The sequence below is a fragment of the Camelus ferus genome, chromosome 1 (assembly GCF_009834535.1).
Source record: "Camelus ferus isolate YT-003-E chromosome 1, BCGSAC_Cfer_1.0, whole genome shotgun sequence".
Taxonomy (NCBI): Eukaryota; Metazoa; Chordata; class Mammalia; order Artiodactyla; family Camelidae; genus Camelus; species Camelus ferus.
The window spans coordinates 96,660,353-96,686,344 of NC_045696.1; the positions used below are offsets into that span (position 1 = coordinate 96,660,353).

The 25,992-nt window shown below is 38.0% G+C and overlaps 1 protein-coding gene across 1 annotated transcript in view; it reads left to right on the forward strand.

Annotated features, from left to right (window-relative positions):
- Positions 1-211: 211 nt before the first annotated feature.
- The window catches only part of ERICH6 (glutamate rich 6), a 31,586-nt gene continuing 5,805 nt past the window's right edge, over positions 212-25,992 (forward strand). Inside the window, exons 1-12 of the mRNA XM_032483731.1 lie at positions 212-596; positions 1,342-1,399; positions 5,663-5,754; positions 8,642-8,704; positions 9,088-9,143; positions 9,234-9,350; positions 12,107-12,220; positions 13,213-13,370; positions 13,834-13,901; positions 14,759-14,904; positions 21,103-21,188; positions 22,861-23,016. Of these exons, the coding sequence (XP_032339622.1) occupies positions 212-596; positions 1,342-1,399; positions 5,663-5,754; positions 8,642-8,704; positions 9,088-9,143; positions 9,234-9,350; positions 12,107-12,220; positions 13,213-13,370; positions 13,834-13,901; positions 14,759-14,904; positions 21,103-21,188; positions 22,861-23,016 (1,499 nt within the window). The remainder of the gene's footprint in view (positions 597-1,341; positions 1,400-5,662; positions 5,755-8,641; positions 8,705-9,087; positions 9,144-9,233; positions 9,351-12,106; positions 12,221-13,212; positions 13,371-13,833; positions 13,902-14,758; positions 14,905-21,102; positions 21,189-22,860; positions 23,017-25,992) is intronic.

The window sequence follows — 25,992 nt, forward strand, 5'->3', positions numbered from 1 at the left end:
AGCTTCGCCTGGCAGCTCTCTTCCCCTCCTCCCCTACGCCCCTCTCCCCGCCCAGGGGTTCTGCGGCTTTAATCTCGAGTCTGGGGGCCGAGCGGCAGGCGGTCGCCCAGGGAGACGGACGCACAAAAGGGTGCCGGCTCGCCCCTAAGCTGGGACCCGCCGGTGTCCGCCGCGCTAGCCGTGATCCCGCTTCCCGCCCGCCTTGGCCAACATGTACTCGCATGGCAGCTTCAGAAAGCCTGAGAAGGACGAGGACCAGGAGGAGAACGAGGACGAGGATGTTACGGACGAGAAGGAGGAGGAGGTGATGGAGGAGGAAGAGGAGGAGGAGGAAGAGGAGAAGGAGGACAAGGAGGCTGCGGACGTGGAGGGGGAGCTGGAGGTCCATGGGAAGCTCAGCGATGAGTTCTGGAAGTTTTTGGAACTCGGTGAAGGCAATGAGGAGGACCAGAGAGCCTTTCGCCCCCGCTTAACCAGCGTCATCAGCCCCAGCCTGAGCCCGACGCCGCCGACGCTCAGCCCGACGCAGAGCCTGACGTGGAGCCAGACCCCGCCAGACAGCGAGAGCACGCCCTCCACCATCTTCTCCCAGAAAAGTAGCGCCCCCCCCCCCCCCCCCCGTCCTGGAAGGCGTCCCTGTCCCTGGGGGAGAGCTGGTCCAATTAGGTCCAATTACTCCCGTACACCTGGGTGTCTATTTCCACTACACCACTTCACACACACTCCTATCTCAGTCCCTTCTGTCAAAGACACTGAAATCTTTTGCTGAGTGGTTATGATGGTTCACAATTTAGGATAAAGGTGAAACGCCTCATAAAACTGGAAACAGGCAGTGCTGTACAGAGGGCTCATTTTATAACACTTACGTCTACATTAATACAGTGATCGAGTCCTCTCATTCTCTGCCCCTCCTCCCACGTGCCACTCCTGCAGTAGAAGTATTGCCTTAAAGGTATTGTGCTACTAAAACAGTCCTGTAAAAAACAATTCACTTTTGTGCTTAATTTCCTGTGCTGAAACCACTCCAACCACTTTCTTAAAAAAGTGAGGCAGAGCAGTTACTTTGATAGGTTTGTCAATCTTCCAGTACTGATATTTGGGTCAGGATCACTCTTTGTAGGAGCGCATGTGTTGAGGGTGGGGGGAGGAACTGTCCGCAGGGTAGGATGTTTAGCAACATCCCTGGCGTCTACTTTTGACTATGCCATTAGCCATGCCTGGCTTTGTGACACTCAAAAATGCCTTTAGACATTGCCAAATGTCTACCGGTGGCAAAACTGTCCTTTAGAGAACCACTGATTTAAAGGGAATGGGTAAATTGTTTAATGTTTCATTCAACAGGTTTTCCTAAAATATTTCAGACATTTAGGAAAGACATATCTGAAGTGAATTTTGATAGGTAAGAAAATGTTTTCAATTTTTATATTATTATGTTTTGAATGATGATGCTTACTTTTTGGATAAACATGTCAGGAAGTAGAGCAAAATCATCCAGAGTATTTATAACCAATTTATTCAAAAAGTTTTGTTTTGTTTTGTTTTTAAATCTACACTGGTAGACATTTTGGAGGAGACAGAGTCCCTACCCATCTCTGGCTTAATTCCTACCTGGAGAGATGACATGTCTATTGATTAGTATAACATATCATAACGGTATGCTATGTAAGTGCTATGAAACTTTAGGATGTTAAGTCTCTATTGGCTAAATTCAAGAGTGATCAGGGACACCTGTGGAGAATGGACAGTACGATCCTTTCTTTTTCTTGTTGTTCTTGCTATTAGCCTTCAAACACTTTTAACCATAATAGGAAGACACGAGAGAAACACCTTTTGGAACATCTTTATAAATCTTCCCTGAAATCTCACGCCAAATATGAGTCCACAATCTCATGTTATTATTCACCTAAGTTTTGCTTTTATAAGCAATTTTTAGGCAGAAGGAGAATTGTTCTGTCCCACTCATGTGTTTTTATTTATCCTTTAAATTCAACATTTTAATAAAAGATTATATAGATGGTTAAAACATTAAAGTATACAAAGGTATAAAATTTAAACTCTCCATTCCCTTCTCCACTCCCTACTCCCACTCACTCCAGTTAACACACCGTTAACTTTGTTTCTAGTATAATTTAAATAGCATATTGTCATTCCTTGATTTATTTTGACATAACTGTTGACTTCCCATCATGAAAGCTAATCAATGTAACTCATTCTACTTCCCTCCTCTTCAGTTTTGGTAGGTAGATTATTTTTAGTTTTTCTAACCTTAGGACTTTAAAGTATTTAAACCTCTACTTCTTGATTCATGAATTTTTGTGACTGTTAACTCTATTTTGAAAAATTAACACCTTAATGCCTTTCTATTAACTTCCTTCTATCTCTCCTCTCCCCTTTTCTCTCCCAATTAACAATAAATTGTATAACAAACTTCATTAAAATGTATAATATATATTCATGTAAAGACATGTTACTTTGCCCGGTTTTATTATGTTTGTATGTTTTGTAATTATAATTAGCTTAGTGCTTTGTGTACAGATTGAATCTAAAAATTGAAAGCCAATAACCAATACTCATAATTTTATGCTAAGAACCAAAGTGACTACATTCAAGCACAAGAAAATGCAATTCTATGTCTGTAAAATTTGGTTCCTAAAAGAACTTTTCAACTCTCAGTTTGGCCATACATTCTTGATTTCCATATTTCTTTCTTTTAGCTGGAGAAACTCCTCAGGTTATTATTTCGTATCAATCTCATGGGTAGTCAATTTCTGAGTTCTTACCTGTCTTGACATTTCTTCCTTTTGCCGTCATATTTTATTAATAATATAACCTGGCATAAAGGAATAGGTTTAAAACCATTTTCCCGCAGAATTCTGAAGACTGCTTCGTTGCCTTCTAGTATCCAGTACGACTGATCAGTCTGCTTCTCACACCCTTCTGATATTTCACTATTTCCTCCCTTTCGTTGTCTCTATTCTTTCCTTCGGAACGCCTGCTGGATAGCTGTTGGACCGCTTGGATATCTTCAAGATTTTTGGTGTTTACATGCTACTCTGCTGCCTTTGTACAGAATTTTTAATTTGGGGGTTCATACTTGTAATTTCCAAGAACCAGTTCTTATTCTCTGATTATTGCTGTTCAAAATAGTTGTGTGTGTACGTGTTTTAATATCTCTTCTGGGGTACTCTTTTATTGTTTAAATTTTTTAGAGGGTACTCTTATACTTAAATTCTCCTTTGTTCTTTGAATTTCTTCTTTTTTCTTTCAGGACCAGTCGTTCTGTTTATCTTGCCCTTTCTTCGTGCTACTGATTGTCTTTAAGTCACTGGTAATCCTTGGTCATCCATTTGTATTTATCGATAAATGACTGGTAGGTAGCTAACACGGGGACCCTCTGCAGCTAAGCAGTTCCGTTTCCTTAAAGGGCTGGCAGGGGAGGGTGGTCCGTGAGTCCTGCGTGGGGGGGGTGGGGGTGCGGGGCGCGTCACGGCGGCTTCCGGGGCGGGGGCGTTGGCAGAGGCACCGCAAGCAGAAAACCCCCCGTACTACTAGAGTTAGCCTGCGGACGCTTTACTGTGTGGTTGGAGTTCCTTACGCATTTCTTTCCTGGTGGACTGCCCCTTCCTCCTTTCTCACCCAAGCCTGTTGGGCCGTTTCTGAGCCCCTCATCCTGTGCTCTGCAGCTCTTTCAGACCTAAAACCTCCCCAGAAAGACTGCCCACTCTTTTTAGAAAACAGTTCTGTGGGCTTCATCTGGAAATAAAAACAACTGCTGCCAACGCCAGCTGTTCCATGTTCACTCCTTGAACTACTCTGATGACAGTCCGCAGCCTCCTTCTCTCTGCATTTGGTCTTGTCTAGGCTAGGAGCTCCTCTGAAGTTCCCTTGGGAAGAACTTCACTTATTATCTCTCTTATCTTGAGCTCTGGTGGTCTCTGCTCTCGTTTTCCATCAGCCTGAGGCCACTTATTTTCTTCCTTTTAAGGTCTTCTTCAGTATTACTTGTCTACTGATGACCCCTTTCTTGTTTTCCAGGGCTACTCTTTGTGTGTGTTTAAGTGTTTGTTAGTAAGATCTTGGAAAGGAACAGGAGAATTATGTGCTCAGGTGCCATCTTGACCTGGACTTCCTATTACATGGGAACCTCTCTTTCCTAGATCAAATTCTTAATTTCTCCTCATAAATATTCCTAAGAAGATACTTCTTTTATATTTCAAAGCATTCTCTGGGTGAGTTTGGTGAGATTCTATTTTTAAGAAAATCCCTCCTAAAAAGTCATAAAAATGCAACCAATGTTGGCTCAACCTCTACCTTTAACTGCCCCATTACTATTTTGATTAAAAATGGGGCAAACTTTAGGAGGCAGATGAATGCAAAGAAAACACAGGTTTTGGAATCAACCAGGCCTGGGCCCTTCTGCATCAGCCATGCCTGATTTTGAAAGAGGTCCCTAGAGCCCCAGTTTCCTTGTCTGTGCGAAGGAAATACTAATTCCCACCTCAATTCATCTTTGTAAAGATAAATGAAATAATGTGAGTAAAGCACATGTATCTACTGTTGTATCTACTACTACACAGTAAGTTCTCCGTAAATGTTAATTTTGTTCTTATCCTCAGTTATCTGCTGTTTTTACATAGAATTTCAGAAACAATCTATGGTGTTGGTTTAAGGAAGGCAAAGAGACCTAGATGAGTAATGTATTGATTTTGTTACCCATTGAATTGGGAAAAGACTCAAACATAAAATGTTGTCTAGGGACTGATCTTCAGTGTTCCTTTACTCTTGGTCCCATAACTTGTTGCCCTGGGAGGTCAGAGAAATAGGACTCCCCCCAACACTTGCTCAAGTGGCTTATGCAGAGGAGTTCTCCACCCATTACAGGACACAGCCATTTCAGAATTAAAACACCCTACAAAACACACAATGTGCCAAGGAACAAAGCATCAAAAACGTAAGGTGGAGACTAAGAGAACTAAGAAAGGTGAAAAAGTAACAATCCTCAAGTTGACTCTATTATTTGGAAAATTTGTGTTTGATCATTTTAGAAGAGCCAGCAAACTGTGGCAAAAAAATTAAAATTCAAAGAGGCAAAGGCACTTGAAAAGCATTAGTTATTGTTCACTTGTTACCAGTAATAGTCATTTTAGCTAGTAAAAGTCAAAACATTCCTGCTTCTTGTCATGCCACAGTAACTCAAATAACTGATTAAACTACTTGCAGAAAAAATACAGTTGCTTAATTACAATGCATTTAACTTCAGCCCTTTAAAAAAAAGCCTGGATTATTATAAAGCTATTTTTAAATGAACAATATGTTCTAATTTAAATTCAAGTAACTGTTTAAACATACATACCATCATCACCACCACCACCACCAACAGACATACACAGAGGGGTAGTAATTTACTCCCTGAGGGAAATAATATGGTATTTGGAGTCTCCAAGATTTAAAAAAGGAGTATTATGCAAAGAACAGATGTGACACAAATACATTGTGCCTGATTTTACTGAAGACGTAAGAATGGAAGAAAATATTTTAAAGAAAAAAGAAATCAGGATCTTCTATGAACATCTGTCATTTGATTGTCAAATGTACTATAATTAGAAGAACCGCTAACAACTGTATAGGTATACCAAAAACTAACATCTTCTCTAAATTTCAGGACTACCCGTCACAGTTTGTATCTAAGAAACCCAATGTCAGTACAAACAGAAGAAAGTTGGCTTCAAGAATTGTATAGCACAGAGCAGCTGCGTGAGTAGTTTGGTTTGGGAGATGGGATTGCACGTTGGAAAGAGCCCTGGTGTAGGCAGCCATCAGAGCTAGGTTTGAGTCCCAGTCCTGACACAAACTAACACTGTGACCATTGGACAAGTCACTTAACCTCATTGCCTCTGTTTCTTCATCTGTTGCCATAATAATCCTTCTGTCACAGGGCTGTTATGAAGATCAAAATAAGAGTTAATATTTAAATTCCTTGGCACTGAGATTTTAATAAATGGTAGCATTTGTGTTCACATCAAGAAGTAATCTGCCATCGGGGGGTGGGTATAGCTCAGTGGTAGAGTTCATGCTTAGCATGCATGAGGTTCTGGGTTCAATCCCCAGGACATCCATTAAAAAAAAGTAAATGAATAAATAAAACTAATTACCTGCCCCCTCCAAAAGAGAAAAAACATTCCTTTAAAAAATAAAATAAAAATTATTTAAAAAGAAAAATATAATGTAAACATTAAAATCTTAACTGATCCCAATATATTCCTCAGAGGTAATCATTATGAATAGCCTTTCCTTTCACCTTTAATATTTGTTTTATGTTATGTCACTTATTCATCAGATGTTTCCTGAGCACACACCACATGCCAAGCACCTGTCATAGGTCAGTTTCCTGTTCTAGGGAAACAGCAATGAACAAAGCAGACAAACCCCCGTCTCAGTGATCTTCCATAAAAAGTGTGGGAGGTGGAGGTGACAGTGAGATAAATAATACACAAAAGAAGTAAATATATAAAACATTAGATGATGTAGTGCTAAGGGGGAAAATAAACCAGGGAGAGGGATGGAAAATGCTGGGCAGATGGGTGCAAGCTTACATGGGACACTCAGGGAAATCCTCACCGAGAAGGTGAAATACTTAAGTAAAGACCTCAAGGAGGCGAGAGAGCCATGATGATCTCTGGTGGAAGAGTGTTCCGGGCACAGGGAAGAGCAAGTGCTTCCTTCTAGAACAAGGCGGCAGCCAGTGTGGCTGCAGTGGAGTAAATAAGGAGGTGACTCCTAGGGGTAAGGTCAGAGAGACAATGAGGGCCAAATCCTGTTCAATGGAAATGAAACGGGAAGTCACTGGAGCATTCCCACAGAGGAGTGAAGCGATCTAACATAAAAACTAAACATAAGATGTACAATTAATATTAAATATTACCATAATATTAAACCTAATATTAAGATTTTAATTATTCCCAAATGAACCTATATAGTCAGTATAATTGTGACACAGTTTTTCAGTGGGATTTGACAAGTTGAGGCTTTGGTCTTGCTTTGTAGCATTAAAAGGTGAAATGAGACATTTTCAAATGTTTAAGAGTTCATATGAGCAGACATGGATTGGAGCTGGGCAGCAACAAACCAGAAGTGGTTAGGAGCACTCCACAGACAAGAGCTAAGGAGAGGTTTCCATAGAGAAGACAAGGGGGCAAAGCAGGGAAAGCATTTGATTGGCTATTGCTCAAGGATGTATTACTTGGGGAAAGCCCGGTTGGCTGTTTGTGATTGGCTGTCCTCAACCTTGAGGAACTGACTCTGGCTTTGGTTCTGCCTTGCTTCCAATTTGGCTGCCGAGGCATTAGGGCCACCTCATCTAATGGCCTCCCCGTTTGATTACTTTGACAGCAGGAACCTGGTGTACCTTTTCACATTTTTCAGATTATCTTTTATGTGCTTTTTTCATATAGGACTCATATGCAACTCTCATTAGTTTATTCTTAGGTATTTTATAGTTTTTTATTGATGTAACAACTAGAATCTTTTTTCCTATATTTCCTAGTTGGTTATTGTTAGTTTATAGGAATACTATTAATTTCAATGTATTAATCTTGTCTCTGATCCCCATTACTGAACCTTCCTATTCTAATAGTTTATCAGTTGAAAGTCTACTAGATAACTACATTTCCTGTGAATAACAGCAGTTTTATCTCTTCTTTGAATTTTTTACTTAGCAGAGTATCCACGTCAGCAAAGATTGATCTAATTCTTTGAAATGACTGCACAGTATCCCCTTATATACATACAGTTACAGTGACGTATGTAATACATCTGATTGTTAGATGTTTCAGGGCTGTTTGGTTTGGTTTGGTGTCTTGACCTCTTCCCTATAACGAACGATGCCTTCATGAAAATCATTGTTCATTCTTTATTTTTCATACCTGTGCTGGCATCTCTGTCTGACAAGATGCCTAAAATGATTTTAAATTTCTTCAGATGCTGCTTCACATAGGAAGTGTGTCATCTTCTGAAGCCCATTTCTTTCTCCAGCGCCAGCCCTGGCTGTGCAGGTCCACCCCTTCCCTTTACCCCTGGCCTACTGTAGGTGGTTCTGATTGGATTTGCATCATTCCAGTCCTGTGCGTCTAACCTTCTAGATAGACATTACTCAAAGTGGCTTGTGTGTTGATGATTGTCTTCCCCATTTCCAGTATTGCCCTGGAATCTGCAGAGGGAATTACCCAGATGGTTTAGTTCACTGTCTTAAACTGGACCCCGCCAACCCCTGCTCCAGCATTCTTCTCCCTGAAAAATATTTTACAGAATAATAGTCATAAACTAGATAGAATAGTACTTTTAAAAGGCAGAAAACTAGAAGGTCTGCAAACTATGATTATAATCAAGTAAAATATGCATTCGTGTAGTATCCTAAGGCTAGAAAGCAGCAAGGAAACATCTCTTAATGTGCTACATTAGTGGTGAGTCTCCTCTGTTTGTTACTTACTGTTGATAAAATGCTATTTGGGGCAACAAAAAAAAAATTAAAATATAAAACAAACACAACAAGGTCACTTATTTTTCCTAGAGGCATATATTCTTTTATATTAAGCTCCTTTCCTCCTTTGTCAGGAGAGATGACAAATGTACACTCTTTTTGCAGAGAAGGAAATGCCCTCTGTGAAGAAGGAAGATGAACCTGAAAATCTAGCTTCTAAGTTAAGAGGTAACTGGATGTCTGGCATCATCCCCTCTGCTAACAACAGCAACCTGCCCTGAGGGAGCCAGCCTTAACTTGAATGGTGCCCAGCCCCTTTAGAAAAGAGCTTCCCTCAGAATACGTACAAGAAGGTGGTTAACGTAGGGTTTCAGGGCATTTAGACTGTGCGTGCTGTGTTTGTGAGAGAGAGAGAGAGAGGGAGAGGGAGAGGGAGAGAGGGAGAGAGGGAGAGAGAGAGAGAGAGAGAGAGAGAGAGAGAGAGAGAGAGAGAGAGAGAGAGAGAGAGAGAGAGAGAGAGAGATGGGCTAGGATCTTCAAACTAGAGAAAATGGAACACACTGCACAACAGTTTTAAACTTTCCTTCTAAATCTATCCTTTTTTTCTTCAGCAAAATGGGTAATTAATCCAGAAGAGCCAAAACTAAGTATTTTATGTGAGCTGGAGGTAAGAAATATTTATCAGTCCATCTAGTACACTGTACTCATAGTAAAAATCACTTACTCAATTTTTTTTTTCTCTCTCTCTTAAATTTAGTTTAAGGAAGACTTCATAAAACTCTTTGAGCCTTCTCTGAGAACATTACCCAGCGTCGGGCCACCACCCATTTTGACATTCAAGCAAGAGAGTTCCAATTTAGGCATTAAGTTCAAGGTGATTTTCATTCATATTATTATTTTTTTAATTTTTACTGTAATTAATGGTAAAAAGTTACATTATGAATTGCACAAAAGACAGTGAACGTATCTTTAAAAAAAAGGCAAAGGGGGTGGGTATAGCTCAGTGGTAGAGCACATGCTTAGCATGCATGAGGTCATGGGTTAAATCCCCAGTACTTCCACTGAAAAATGATGATAAGTAAATAAACCTAATTATCTCCCCCCACCCCCCAAAAAGCCAAAGAGCTCATGTACATGGAATGGCCCTTACACAGGGTGGCTGTATCCATTTCCTAGGGCTGCTGTGACAAAGTACGACAAACTATGTGGCTTACAGTGATAGGAAAGTATTGTCTCACAGTTCTGAAGGCTGGAAGTCCAAAATCAAGGTGTTAGCAAGTCCAGCCTAGAGGGAAGAGATCCTCCTTGCCTCTCCCAGGTGTCCGGTAGCAGCCGGCAATCCCTGGCTTCCTTGGCTTGCAGCTGAGTCATTCGGGCCTCTGCCTCGGTTGTCCCAGCAGGCTCAGTGTGTCTGTGTCCAAATGTCCCTCTTCCCCAGCGATACCACATTAGTGGTGATTAGTGCCTGCCCTCATGACCTCATCTTACATCTGCAGAGACCCCTTTCTAATAAGGCCACAAGTTCCAGGGGTTAGGAATTCAACCCATAAGAGTGGCCATAAAGCCTGGACATGTACATGAACATTAGCTGTATTTGATCACACTAAGTGACCAACTGACATCTGCATTCCATGGGCGAGGGAGGGGTCACCTTAGTCATTCCAACAGGATGCACATCGCCCTGCTTCTCCAGCAGGGCGAAGGACTGACTGATGGTATGATTACGTCCAAACTTGGACAGCATGGCCATGTGCAGAGAGCTGCACACCCCCCAGGTGGGAACCTCCTTGATTACTCTCTGGGGTCCCCTACAGGTGCAGGCTTCTTCACTGAAAATAACAGACACCAATCATTCGAGGCAGGGCGTCACAGACGTGTGTGCAGGAGTTGACGGGAATGCTGTGGGGGTGCCCCGAGGTGGTTGCTGTTCATTGCCATTTTGTGCAGCACACTGAACTATGCAATTATAACATGTGGTGACACATTAAATACATCTCATTGCGTGATGAGTCAGCATTTACTGTTCATATTTGCCCAGGGTTCTAAATTTTATGGTCACCTTCCAGACTGCAGGCTGAAATTCTTTCTTCAAACACAACACCTTCCTTTTTCTGAAGCACAAAGGCTTATATCCAGAAAGTTTCTTGAGCTTTCTTCCCCTGATGCCCAGAGATGGGCCTGAATACGAGGAAGGCCTTGTGGCCTTTCTTGCCCTGAGTCGTCCCTGCACTGGCCCCTGGGCAGGGTTGACGCCGCCCGCATCCCGGACAGACCTTTCAGGTCTTCTGAGATGGGCCTTGACACTGGTCAAGTTCAGGGGTGGCAGCAGCCACGCCCTCTTGAGGTGCAGATTCCAGCCCCACTAGTGATTTTTTGAAGTATCTCCACTTGCTTTGCCCCATGTGATGGGGTAAAGGGACCATGGACGGAGTTCACCACCAAGATGCTGGTGTGGGACAGGCTATAGCTGGCCAGGCACTGCCAAGTTCTGTGTGCCCGCTCCATCATTTGGTAGATCCTAGATTCATCCCCACCATCCCTGTATTACAAGGCTTTCCTCCCTAAGGGTTCTGTTTGCAGAGATGTGCAGTACTTACTACTGGGTGGTTTCAGTGACCTAAAGATATTGGACATTACTCTGGGGTTCCTGGCCATCTCAGTCACCCTTTGGCCCCAGGTGGCCATTTTGCCAGTCCCAGAGAATGGCTTCCATGGCAATATAGATGCCCTGGTAATTTCATGACCTGCAAGTCACGTCCTGGGTCTTCTCCTGGAGGCCTGTGCCGAGGCTTGGCTGCTCACCTGCCCAGGAGCCTCCGCAGTCACAGCCATGACCTCAGATCACTAACAGGGCCGTGGTGCATCCACCCCGCACCGAGTCACCTGTGCCCCTCACGCCCCGTCTCCTCTTGCTTCCCTCGGCTTCCCTTCCCCCTCCTGGATTACCTTCACAGCACAGCCAGGAGAATTCAGTGACTCAGCTGGGCCTCCCTTGAGAAAGGATTCTAGTTTATTTTAGAAAGTGGACCATTGTAAATAGTGCCAACATAGTCATGTCACAACTGTTTCTTATCTGACACTTCTTGAAAGAGTATATGGTATTCAAACACCTGAGACCATTTACACAAAGTCAAGTATGTGTTGTCCTCTGTCTCCCACATCTGGTCACACACTGTACATCCCCCTCAACAAGGGACCCTGATGTCAACAGTGAAGTCATTTCTGCAACATTCTTCTTACACCAAGGAGGCAGCCCAAGGACTCACGCAGCTCCTAGGGGCTCAGCGGGGCCCTGGTGAGCTGCACCGGAGAGGGGCCCCCAAACCACCTCGGCCTCCTCAGTCCTTACCAGCCCTTGACTAGAAGTGATGTCTCATCACTGGAATATACAGATCTTGCTGGTCTGGTGCCTTCTAGCAGAGGACCTCAGCCCCTGAAAGCTCCCTCCCGACTGCTTCTGGGAGCCCTCATGGGCTGACAAGAGTTCTCAGGTAGGTCTGTACCGCCCTCACCCCACTGTCGTTGGACCGGACACTCGCTGGCCCTGCCCAGGGCCCTGGCTGCTACTGCTCTGAGAGGTTCTGGGCCTCCTTGTGGGCATGTCTTCATTTTTTTTTCTCCTCTCTGAAGGAAGAAGAGGAGGAGGTATCACCCAAGTGTGAATTCTGCGGGAGCGACCTAAGAACATTTCTTTCCAGTGTGGATGTTTCCTCTGACTACAATAACTCTGAACTAGCAGAACATGTAAGTTCTAAAGCGGGTTTACTGAGGAAACAGTGTCATTTTTAAACTCTGCTTTTAAATAGATGTGGTATTTTCTTCTGCATCTTTCCCCGTGTTGCCATCCTGAAAAGGGTTATGTGTTAGTGGTCGGGGGACTGCAACTCATACGCACAACGGGATCCCATTTCACACACACTCGGATGGCTAGAACCAAAAAGACAGATAATAACAAGTGTTAGCAAGGACACAGAGAAACTGGAACCCTCATACACCGCTGAAGGGGAACAGAAAATGGTGCAGCCGCTTTGGAAAACAGTCTGGCAGTTCCTTGAAAAGTTTAACACACAGTTACCATATAACCCAACAAACAATCCATTCCTAGGTATTATAAATACCCAAGAAAATTGACAGCATATGTCCACACAGAAACTGGTACACAAATGTTCACAGCAGCATGATTCATAACAGGCAAAAGGTGAAAACACCCAGATGTTCATCCACAGATAAATGGGTAGATAAACGGGGAGGGTCCACACAATGAACTATTACTCAGCCATAAAAAGGAATGAAGTGCTTATACATGCTACAGTATAAATAAAAACATTATGCTTGAAAACATTATGCTAAGTGAAAGAAGAACCACATGTCATATAATTCCATTTACATGAACTGTACAGAATAGGTGAATTTATAGAGACAGAAAGTAGGTGAGTGGTTGCCAGGGGCGGAGAGGAGAGGAAGACAGGGAGGGACTGTTAATGGATACAGGTTTCATGTTCTAAAATTGATTCTTGTGATGGTTGCACAATTCAGTAAATATACTAGAAACCATTGAATTGTACACTTTAAATGAATTGTATGGTATGTGAATTATATCTCAATAAAGCTGTTACCAAAAAATGTTACAATAGATTGTTATCTAAAACCCTATTAGCCAATTTTTGGTTTTTTTCCCTCCTGTAATTATCTTCATCCAGTACTGGTAAGATGAAAATGACCTCTTTGTTTTTCAGACCTCTTGTTGTAGTTATTTCCAAAATCTGATTGACTACATCTCAGAGGAAAAACAAAAAATCCAAACCTCTAAAGCTGAATTAATCTGTATTGACCCGCATGCCGCTCACGGCAGTGAAGTCGACAGACTCAAAGCAAAGGAAAAAGCTTTGTGGAGGTAATGCTGAGCCTTTGATATTGAACTCAGAGAGGCCCATTTAATTAAAGAGCTTTTTGTCCTACTTAATTAGAGAGCTTTTTGTAAAATGAACCTCGCTTTCTCAAAATAGATAAATTTTGAAGATGTGGTCCCAGTGAAGAAGTAAGAATTGGTCAAAGCAAACCTGTTACAGTTCCTGGTGGATGTGATGAAAGTCAGAAGCTTTCAGAAACTCAGTGAACACACTGACTTACAGCAGAAATTTACCAATCCCAAATTCCCAGGGCAATTCAGAATTCCCACATTAGAGAAATCTGTCCACTAAACAGAGTAGAAAAATACGCACACTGATTAAATGACTGTATTTATAAGTAATAACATAAAAATAGTAAGAAATGGTATTTGAATAGTAAAAATTTATAGTATACTGTTTTAAGCTTCAAACACATTTCCGATTTATGCATATTTTTTGATTTTGTAGAAAACAGGAGCGACAAATGGCCAAACACTATGCAGTATTAAAACAACAGACTAGTTTCTCCGAAGAAGGTAAGTTCATTGACGCGCATGTTATATACAGTTATACCTCAGAAAGCTCATATGCTTGATCAAGAGCTAAAACTGGCATATTTAAAAAACAATATTTAAAACTTTCACTTCAGTCAATGCATTGGTTGAAATGGCTCAGAAAATCTGGCTGAAATTTTTAAGCGTTCAACTCACCGTCGTTACTGATTGAAATAAATCAGCAACATCCATAGAGCCCTTCACAGACAGCTGTAAAGAGCTTCTGAGTTCACCGTCTCTCGTTTTATCCAGCACACACTCCATTTTTGTCTTCAAGCTGGGATATGGAAAATCTGCCAAAAACAAATCAGATTCCTGTCTTACAGATGGCCCGGCCCTGTCAGTCGGCTGGCCAGTAAAGCTGTCGTGCTGGTGGTATTGAAGGAGCCCTGACTTTAGCATCAGAAGTTCTGGATTTATACCCCTGCTTTTCTCCTTAGAGGCTGCCCAATTATTTAATCTTTCTAAGCAACGGGCTCCTCCTCTACCACTCAGAGCTATTGAAAAGATACTTAGAGAAGATAGATATATTGTGTGTGTGTATTTTTAAACTAAATCCCTAGTGCAAAGTTCCTTTGTGTTCAACTGTTTCCTATGAGAACTAAGGCCAGAATGGAATGGAAATCATCATTTTTGTTCTTTCAGCAAAGGAATGTTCTCTTTTTTTAACAAAAGAGAGCCCTCAATTTAATTTAATGAAGGTTCTCATTTTTCTCCCATTAAAAAAAATGTCAGATGAATCAATGCATTTGTAAGAGAGTTTGAAATTTCATTTTAGGAGAGTGGTTTTGGAAAATGTAAAACATGTATGTACTTTCATGTGATTCTTTTCCCATTAGATACAAAGCACTTTAAAACAATTTCTTACCAACTTTCCATGGATATTCCAGAAAAAGAGTCAGATGAGGAAGAGCCATCTCATTTTCAACTAGACAAAAAAAATATATCCATTTTTTGTTGTGATTCTAGGATAGCATGTGGAAAGGTAATTAGCTTGTAATTTTTAATACCCTACTCTTTAAAAATCAGTTTGACCTAAAAGTATAAAAGCTATCATGATGAATAAGGCAGCTTGGCTACATGACACATTTAGCTATTTGTCAAAAAGAACTGGTACAGACTTGGCCTTTTAACTTCTACTATACTTTATAATAATGCTTTACATACATTTTATGAAGGTTTATTTTAGTTAAAGCCTTTTACTTAAAAATGTGATAGCTGTATAGTAAGGAAATTTGGAAGCCTTTAAAAACTAAAAAGAATGGGAGAAAATCACTAGAAGTCTCACCCACATCCCAAAAATCATTATTAATATTTATTAATATTTCAATATTACCTAGATCTGCACTGCCAAGTATGGTAGCAAATACTCCACATGGCTATCTAAATTTAAAATAATTAAAATTAAAATGTAATTCTTCAGTCACACTAGTCACATTTCAAATGCTAAACAGCTTGACTAATGGCAACCATATTGCAGGGCAGATACAGAAAAATGTTATGGTAATAAAAGTTCCATTAGACAGCATTGTTCTAGAGTTTTTAAGCACAGGTTTTTGTTAACACACTTGGAATTATATTATAATTGTAATTTTTATCTCTTTTTAACTTAATTATCAAGAATTTTTCCATGATATAATATAGCTTACATTAACATCATTTTAGTATCTATGTACTTTTTCATCTAGTTTATTTAACCATTCCACTGGTATTGGACATAAAGGTTATTAAATCTTTTGCTATGCTAACATTGCTTTGAATATCTTTGTGAATAAATTTATTTTTATATAAGTATAGCTCCTCCGAATAGATCCCTAGAAATTAAGTTTCTGAGACCAGTTTTGTTTCTTTTGGGCGACAAAGAATTTAAGGGGTGACAGTGAACTGAGGTGACTAACAGAATCAAATCCAAATCCTGCCTGAAGGAAGGTCACTTATCCAAACCTCAAATTACTCCTACGAATTACCTTTCAAATTTAATTACCAGCACACAGTGAAAAATAATTAAAAACACAAGTAATCTCAACACCACAACTGAAAACCCAGAGGAAATGTATCTGATAAGAAAAGACCTACAAAGCCTTTAAAAACTGAAGTAATCTAACTCTATTTATGAAAGCAGAAGATTAGCTTAAAGATATATATGGAGGGAACAGAAACCCATAAAGTGACAGACAGGTTTGAAAAGAAAATGAACCTTATAGAAATGAAAAAGGCAACAACTGAAATTAAAAACTTAAAAGATGAGAGTTATATGCAGTTTAGACCCAACTAAAGAGAAAACTGATGACCTGGAAGAAAAGTTAAACAAACAAAACAGAACTATCAAAATTTACCATGGGGACAAAAAAAAGGTAAGGAATACATAAAAGTGTATATAATATGAAAACAGAATGAAGGGTCTAAAATGTATTTGTTCAAAATCCTAGAAGGAGAGGAAAAGATAATCAGGCAGAGGCAGTGTTTGAAGAGATAATGAATGATAATTTTCCAGAATTGATAAAAGAGACCAATTTACAGATTTAAGAATCCCCATGAATCCCAAGCAGGATGAATTAAAAAAAAAAATCTTAGACACATCATAGTAAAACTGCAAAACACCAAAGACAAAAAGAAAACCTAAAAATCAGCAGAGGGAAGAAAAAGGTTCTGTTTAGATTTAAAAGAAAGCAGTTAGAAATCAGCCTCCCCAAAGCAACAATGGAAGTCAGAGTAGAATGTCTTCCGTGTGCTGAAAGAAAATAACAATCTAGAAGGCTGTGCCTAGTTAAAATATCTTTCAAGAAAATGTGCTCCAAATAGAAATGGTCTAGCAAAACAGTTTGTCACTAGTAGCTTCTCACTAAAGGAAATTCTAAAGAATGTTCTTTGTGTAGTTGGATGGTCTGAGATTCAAGAAAGATGAAGAGTAAAGAAAGTGTTTATGGAATATATGGATAAAACTAATAGCTGGCTGATAATAATAATAATAATAATAATAATAATAATAATAATAATAATAATAATAATAATAATAATAACAGCTCATGGAGTTTCAAGAAACAGTATAGAATAAAAATGCATGAAAAAATAGTACGTGATTTGGGAAGACAGCTAAATGCAGTTACCGTGTTCTAAAGCCTTTGGTTTAGGAGAAGGGCAAATACATAGCTTAACTTTCAGACTTTGATAAGTTAAGATTGCTTGATAAAATTTTTAGGGTAGCCAGAAAAATAAGAGAAGCAAAGAGTATAACTTCCAAGCTATCGGAGGTAGAGCAAAAAATAGAGTAACTTATTTTAAATACCCGTCAAGAAACAAGAAAGGAGATGGAAAAGGAAAAACACATAACAGGGGACAAACAGAATGTCAGTAGTTATATGTAAGTACTTCAGTTAAAAAACAAAGACTGTCAGACAATTTATAAAAGGAAAAATTCCAACCATATACTGTTTACGAGAGACATAGCTAAAATAAATACAAGATACAAAAAGATTAAATATAAATAAACAAAAATGATGTAGCATAAAAATACCAAAGAGCAACACCAGAGGTAGAACACCACTTCATAGTAACAGAAGTTTTAATCCACCAGGAAAGTATAATGTTACAAAATATTTTCCCATATTAACCTAGCCTCAAAATACGAAACAAAATTTCACAGAAGTAAAAGGAAAAAAATTTAATCCATAATCATAATGGGATACTTGATAATTATCAAATAATTGATAATTGAGAGGACTATTAGACTGAGGCGGAAAAAGCAGTAATACAATAGAATATTTCAACAACCCATTTCACAAATTTGACCTAATGTTCATGGATTGGAAGATTAAATATTTGAAGGATGGCATTCTTCCCAAATTGATCTATAGATCCGATGCAACCGCAATTCAAATTCTAACAAGATTTGTGTTTTCGGGGAAGGGAGGTCTTGACAAGTTGACGCTGGGATTTACATGGAAATATAAAGAACCTAGAATAGCCAAGACTTTCTTGAAGAAGGCGGCTGGGAGGGAAGGGAACATGCTCTATCAGATACTAAGATCTATTACAAAATACAGCAATTAAGACAGTGTAGTGTGGGGCAGAATAAATACAGAAACCCATGATCCAGAATAGAGTTCAGAATCAGACTCATGCACACACAGACACCTGATTTATGACAGTGATGGCTGTACAGTGATGGTGAAAGGAAAACCTTTTCAGTGTAGAGTGCTGGGACAATTGAATATCCATATTTTTAATGAAATTGGAAGCATACCTTACGTCATGTAAAAATCAGTTCTAATGGATTAAAGACCTAAATGGGAAATGCAAAACTAAAAAGATTATTTTTATATAGGAGAATAGCTTTATTACTTCAGGTTAGGGAAAGGTTTACTAACCAGTTCAATAAAGCAGCATCCATAAAGGATTTGATAAATTGCAATTAAAATCTGAAAGACAAGCCAAGACACTTCGCAGCACATATGATATACGAAGGATAAACTAAATGTATAAAGAATTTTTATAAATCAACACAAAAAAAGTCTACTTAATAGAAAAATCGGCTAAAAAAAAACCCAAAAAACTTGACCAATTCTCAAAGGAGAAAATTCAAATGGTCAGTGAACACAGGAAAAGGTGCTCAACCCCATTAGTAACCTGGGAGAGAAAGGAAAGTTGAAACTACAATTACAGATCACTATGTATCTACACTATTGGCAAAAAAAAAAAAAAAAAAAAAAAGGTAAACTCTGATAGTATCAAGTGTTGGAAAGGATACAGAACCACCCTCACTATTATTTGCTTCTAGTGGGAATACAAGTTGGTACAACAACTTGGAGATCATATCTAGTCAAGTGGAACACAGGCACATCTTGGGATTCGGCAGTTCTACCTCTGGGTCCAGCACACATGCATAAGAATGTTCAGAGTCTCATTGCTTGTAAGCCAAAACCAGGGAACAACTCAAATATCCACTCACAATAGAATGGGTCATTAGATAGTGATGAAGTAATGTAACAGAATGCTATACACAAGTAGAAGTTACTGGACTACAGCTACACCGGGACATGTATGAATCTTACAAACATAATGTTGACAAAAAGAAAATTTTTAAAATTCACAATGTATGATTCTATTTATGTAAAATTCAAAATGGGAAAAATTAAACTATTGTTTAGAGATTACAAAAGTGAAAACAACTACTATGGAATCAGACTAGTGCTTACGTCCAGGAAGGAAGAACGCTGACTTTGGGATAGACACCGGGGGCACTTCTGGAGCATCAGCACTGCTCTGTTTCTTGACCCAGATAGTGATAACTTGAGTGTTCACTTCATAATTACTCATTAACAAAATAGCATATTTTAGCACTGATCTGAATGTATGTCATATTTCATAAAAGTGAAAAATGTATTATCTTTCAAAATAAATGGCAACATTTGCATGAAAATTTAAATTGTTTAATGCATTGTTTAGCCCTAGGAATTCTTGTATCTGTTTTATTACAATTTAAAATTAGGAATAAATAGAACTAAACTGAATCTTTAGTTTATTATAAAACATTGTTGAGTACAAATCCATTTCCATATTGAGTATTTTACACAGAAAACAGTTAAACTTGGAGATATAATAAGGAACATCTCTTTGTACTCCTTTCGTAATCTTCCCAGACTCCACTAGTGTTTTGCTCAAGTGAATTTCAAGAGGAGCCTTGAATACACCAGATGCTGCAGCTTATTCTGGAGTATACAGTTTATTGAAGTATAATTTACAGTAACGCTCACATTTTTAGATGTACTGCTCTATGAATTTTGACAGTTATGTAATCACCACTACAATCAGGATATAGAATATCTACATTATGCCACAGCTGGATTTTTTTCAATCTTCTTTTGTTTTTATAGTAATATGTGGATAAGGTAAAAGTAAATAAATAAAAAATAAACAGAATTTTAAAATGAGCAGAAGACTTGAATAGACATTTTTTCAAAGACATACAGATGGCCAATAGGCACATGAAAAGATGCTCAACATTGCTAATCATCAGGAAAATGCAAATTAAAACCACAATGAGATATCACCTCACACCTGTCAAAATGGCTATCATCAAAAAGAACACAAATAACAAATGTTGGTGAGGATGTGGAGAAAAGGGAACCCTTGTACACTGCTGGTGGGAATGTAAAATGGTGCAGCCACTGTGGAAAATAGTATGGAGGTTTCTCAAAAAACTAAAAATGGAACTACCATGTGACCTAGCAATTCCACTCCTGGGTATATATCTGAAAAAAATGAAAACACTAATTTAAAAAGATAGATGCACCCCAATGTTCACAGCAGCATTATTTACACTTGCCAAGGTGTGGAAGCAACCTAACTGTCCATCAACAGATGAATGGATAAAGAAGATGTAATACACACACACACACACACACACACACACACACACACACACACCCCAGAATACTACTGAGCCATAAAAAAGAATGAAATGTTGCCATCTGCAATAAGATGGATGGTCCTTGAGGGCATTATACTAAGCAAAATTAGTCAGACAAAGACAAATACTGTATGATATCACTTACATGTAAAATCTAAAAGATAAAACAAACTAGTAAATATAACAAAGAAAGAAACAGATTGATAGATATAGAAAACAAACTAGTGGTTTCCAGTGGGGGGAGGGAGGGGAGAGGGGCAAGGTAAGAGGAGGGGATTAAGAAGTACAGACTACTATGTGTGATTAAAGATTGTAAAATCACTGTTGTTCACCTAAAACTTATATAATATTGTAATAACAACTATACCTTAATTTTAAAAAGAAAATACCTCGCATATGATCAGCTCTTCTTAAGTGTTTGCTATGATGATGACTTAAAATATAATCCTGACTGAAGCCTAATTACTGTCATCTATCTTGCCTATTGAGTTAAAAAAAATTTTGTTTCAATAAAAGCAAACAACAAAAAACCCTTCCAACAGATATGTAACATCAGACACCTGCCAGAAGGGTTTTATCAAGTTTTCTGCAGGGGTTAGGGACAATCTTCAATGACTCCTAAAGACTGTTCCCTGTTGCTGATACAGAACCAAACATTTAAACTAAGAAATGGTTTGCATTGCTGTCAAGCAAGTGGAGGATGTCTGTTATTGTCACACTCTATGTGTTGTACCTGAAACAGTTAAGTGTCCCTTTATTTTCCGTGGTGTACAGATCGTGAGGAATGAGCTCTTCGAGAAGCACTATAAACACGGAAGCAAGTTTCTGACTTCATTTCCAGATGGCACAACGCAAATATTGTATCCTTTCTTTCAACAAGTTATTTGCACTAGCTTTATTTCTTCATAAAAAGAAAAAGACAAAAAATAGATAGAAAAATATAAAGAAAAAAATAGATATTACCCCCAAATCCTACCACCCAGAGGAAAGCTGTTAACATTTTATACATCTTTCTTTACTTTTTCCTATAAGCAATTATATAGTTCTTTAAAATTAATTTTTCAACAAGTTTTTCATATTTTGTAACTTGCCCTTTTACATAATATGATATATTATACAGTAAATACAATAAATAATAAAGTTGTGAGTATTAATATGCAATAAATATAGAGATACAACACCATTTTTATAACCACATGGTATTCCATCATAGGGAGGTACTATAATTGATTTAACCTACCCCCTAATACAGGTCAAAGGTGGTTTCACAATTTGGGGCTGTTATATATAACAGGTAAATAAATGAACAGCTTTGTGCATAATTTGCGCATATTTCCTTGAATTGGATACATAGGAATAGAAATTCTATGTCAGAAATTATGGACCTTTTAAAGTTTTAATAGATTTTGCCCCTCAGAAAATGTGTACCAGTTTACACATCCATGAGCAGCATGTTATTTTTTAATGCAAAAATTCAATATCCATTTTGTGGAACACTAAGCTATTGATCAGTTGAACTTCTGCCTGATGGCCGGGCCATTTGCTATTTCAACATAAAGGACACAGGAAAGTAAAACAAAACAAAATAATGAAATGAGGAGGACTTTTTTGGTGAACTAAGGGCCTCACTTTTTAAGAGAAAGTCACTTTTAGTCATAGCTGCCTGGATGTTTAGTCAAGCCCCAGGAATAAGCTGTAAAAATAACTTTATTAGTTGTCATTTTCTGCCCTGGCTTTAAATCTTTTTCATTCCCTTGAAGAATATGACTGATTTTCAAAATGATTCAGAATCAATGTTGTTTACTTCACCTCTGGATTTCTGATCAGCTTAGACAGAACTAAATATTAACAGTTAGTGAATTATTCTCAGCATATTTTATTCTTTTTGATGCTATTGTAAATCAAATTATTTTCTTAATTTCATTTTCAAAATGTTCACTGCCAGTGTAAAGAGATATAATTTATTTTTACATATTGATCTTTTAGCCTGTTAGAATTGTTTGTTAATTCTAATACATTGTTTTGTGGATTCCTCAGGATTTTCTAAATACAAGAGCATGTCATCTGCAAGTAGAGATAGTTTTACTTCTTCCATTTCCAATCTGGATGCCTTCATTTCTTTTTCTTTTATAAAAATTTCCTGACTGGAACATCCAGTACAATGTTGAATGGAAGAAGGGAGAGGGGACATTTTTGTTTAGTTCCTGATCTTAGGGAGAAAACATCTAGTCTTTCATCATTAAGTATGATGTTGGCTGTGGATTTTTGTTAGACATTCTTTTCAGGTTGAAGAGGTTCCCTTCTATTCCTAGTTCATTGAGTCTTTATCATAAAAAGGTTTTGTCAAATGCTTTTTCTGTGTTTATTGAGATGATCATCTATTTTTTGCTTCTTATTCTATTAACATAGTACATTTCATTCATTTATTTTTAGACTGCTTTATCATCTCAAAGGGCTCTCTCATAAATTGAATTTATTCCCAGAATAGTCAAAGACCATTAGAATAACCCAAATGACCTTATCTAATCTCAGCTACCCATCTGGGAACCTAGCCATCATCCGAGTGCCCAACAAGACAAATGGCTTCACTTGTATAGTCCAAGATGACATACCCACTAACCCTGCAATCCTGGCAGTGCTAGATTCTTCTGGCAGAAGTTCCTGCTATCATTCCAATGGAAATGTCTGGTAGGCTTCTAAGTTCCTCCTGCTGCCATTTTGTTTCTTGGATTTTGTGAAATGTTATTTTTCCCTTTTATTTTTTTCAACTTTATTGAGATATAATTGGCATATAACATGTAAGTTCAAAGTGTGCAACATGTTGATTTGATACACTTATATAGTGCAAAATGATTACCACCAAAGCATAAATAGCTAACACATGTATCATGTCACATAATTACCATTTATTTTTTGTGTCAAGAACATTTAAGATACATGCATCCCAATATTCATAGCAGCACTATTAATAACAGGCAAGATATGGAAGCAATCTAAATGTCCATCAACAGATGACTGGATAAAGAAGTTGTGGCATATATGTGTGTGTGTGTGTGTGTGTGTGTGTGTGTGTGTGTGTGTATGTATATATATACACACACAGATATATACGATGAAATACTACAGAGCCATAATATGGAATGAAATCATGCCATTTGCAGCAACATGGTTGGACCAAGAGATTATCATACTTGGTGAAGTAAGTCAGGAAAAGACAAATATCATATGATACCACTTACATGTTAAATCTTAAAAATGACACAATTGAACTTATTTACAACACAGAAATAGACTCACAGATATAGAAAACCAACTTATAGTTACCAAAGGTGGAAGCAGGGGAAGGGATAAATTAGGAGTCTGGGATTAGCAGATACAAACTACTATATATAAAATAGATAAACAACAAGGTCCTAATATATAGCACAGGGAACCATATTCAATAGCTTGTAATAAGCTATAATAAAAAGAATATGAAAAAGAATATATATGTATTTATGTATAACTGAATCACTTTGTTGTGCACCAGAAATTAACACAACATTGCAAATTATACTTTAATTTAAAAAGATACACTCAACAACTTTCAAGTATATAATACAGTATTAACTATAATCATTATGCTATATATTAGATCCCCAGAACTTATTCATTTTATAAGTAAAAATTTTATTTTTCCCTTTTAAATGACAAAAATATATTTAAGAAGATTTATTTACATTAATGGTCTTTAGATCGTAATATTCAACTCAGAGAAATTTCTGATTTATATCATTCCATATCCTTCTCAGGGGAAAAATCCTAGGCAACTATGTAAAAGAAAACTCATCATATTTTTTTTATACCAACAGCAAGAAAATATGAACTATATGATTTTAATATTAGAAAAAAACCTCTAAATAAATTATATGGTCACCCTAGGAATTTGAGATATGAACCTAAGCCTCTCTAGAGCCTATGCCTTGATAATGTTAAACTGCCACATCTATGGAAAAAATTTGCAATGGACAACTACTATATTGTGTTGTTACTGTTTGAGATATATTCCTAACAAGCTTCCTATAGCCACCACCACCAATAACATACAAACAAAATCTCTAGAGAAACTAAGATCCTGATCCCATTTTGATTTATTAACTTATATACTCTGTGACTTCATATTATTTCATTTAGCCTGAGAAAGTGAAATTGGGATTCTAACTTCAAATATAATTTAATCTTTTTAAGCTTTTCAGAAAGAGATATTCTCTCCCTTTAAATTATTTACAGGTATAACAATCTCATCTTGAGAAACTCTGCCAAAAACTGACAGAGTTTGAACACTCTGCCAGTACTCGAGAAAGTTAAGACACAAAGAGGTATTTGTGCTTCTAGTCCAAAACAGAAGTCAATCCATTACCCTCAAGTATACTGGAGAATTTCTACTTATTCTTCAGAGTCAATAACAATTCTAATGCTTTTGGATTTGAAGACTCAATATTGTTAAAATGGCCATACTGCCCAAGGCAATCTACAGATTTAATGCGATCCCTATCAAATTACCCATGACATTTTTCACAGAACTAGAACAAATAATCCTAAAATTTACATGGAATCACAAAAGACCCAGAATTGCCAAACCAATATTGAAGAAAAAGAATGAAGTTGGAGGAATAACCCTCCCAGACTTTAGATAATACTACAGAGCTACAGTAATCAAAACAGCATGGTACTGGCATAAAAACAGACATATGGATCAATGGAACAGAATAGAGAGCCCAGAAGTAAACCCAAAGACCTATGGTCAATTAATCTTTGACAAAAGAAGCAAGAATATACAATGGAGAAAAGACAGTCTCTTCCACAAGTGGTGTTGGGAAAACTGGATAGCAGCATGCAAATTAATGAAGTTACAATACTCCCTCACACTATATACAAAAATAAAACTCAAAGTGGCTTAAAAACTTAAATATAATACAGACATGATAAACCTAGAAGAAAACACAGGCAAAAGATTCTCTGACATAAATCTTAGCAATGTTCTCCTATGGCAGTCTACCCAGGCAATAGAAATAAAAGCAAAAATTAACAAATGGGACCTGATTAAACTTACAAGCTTTTGCACACCAAAGAAACCCATAAGCAAAACAAAATGACAACCTACAGAATGGGAGAAAATATTTGCAAATGATGTGACTGACAAAGGCTTAATTTCCAGAATATATAAACAGCTTATACAACGTAATAACAAAAAACTAAACAACCCAATCCAAAAATGGGCAGAAGACCTAAACAAATAATTCTCCAATGAAGACATACAAATGGCCAATAGGCATATGAAAAAATACTCTATATGGCTAATTATCAGAGAAATGCAAATCAAAACTACAAGGTATCACCTCACACCAGTCAGAATGGCCATCATTCAAAAGTCCATGAATGATAAATGCTGGAGAGGGTGTGGAGAAAACGGAACCCTCCGACACTGCTGGTGGGAATGTAATTTGGTGCAACCATTATGGAAAACAGTATGGAGATTCCTCAAAAGACTAAAAATAGACTTACCATATGATCCAGCAATCCCTCTCCTGGGCATATTTCCAGAGGGAACTCTAATTCAAAAAGATATGTGCACCCCAATGTTCATAGCAGCACTATATACAATAGCCAAGACATGGGAACAAC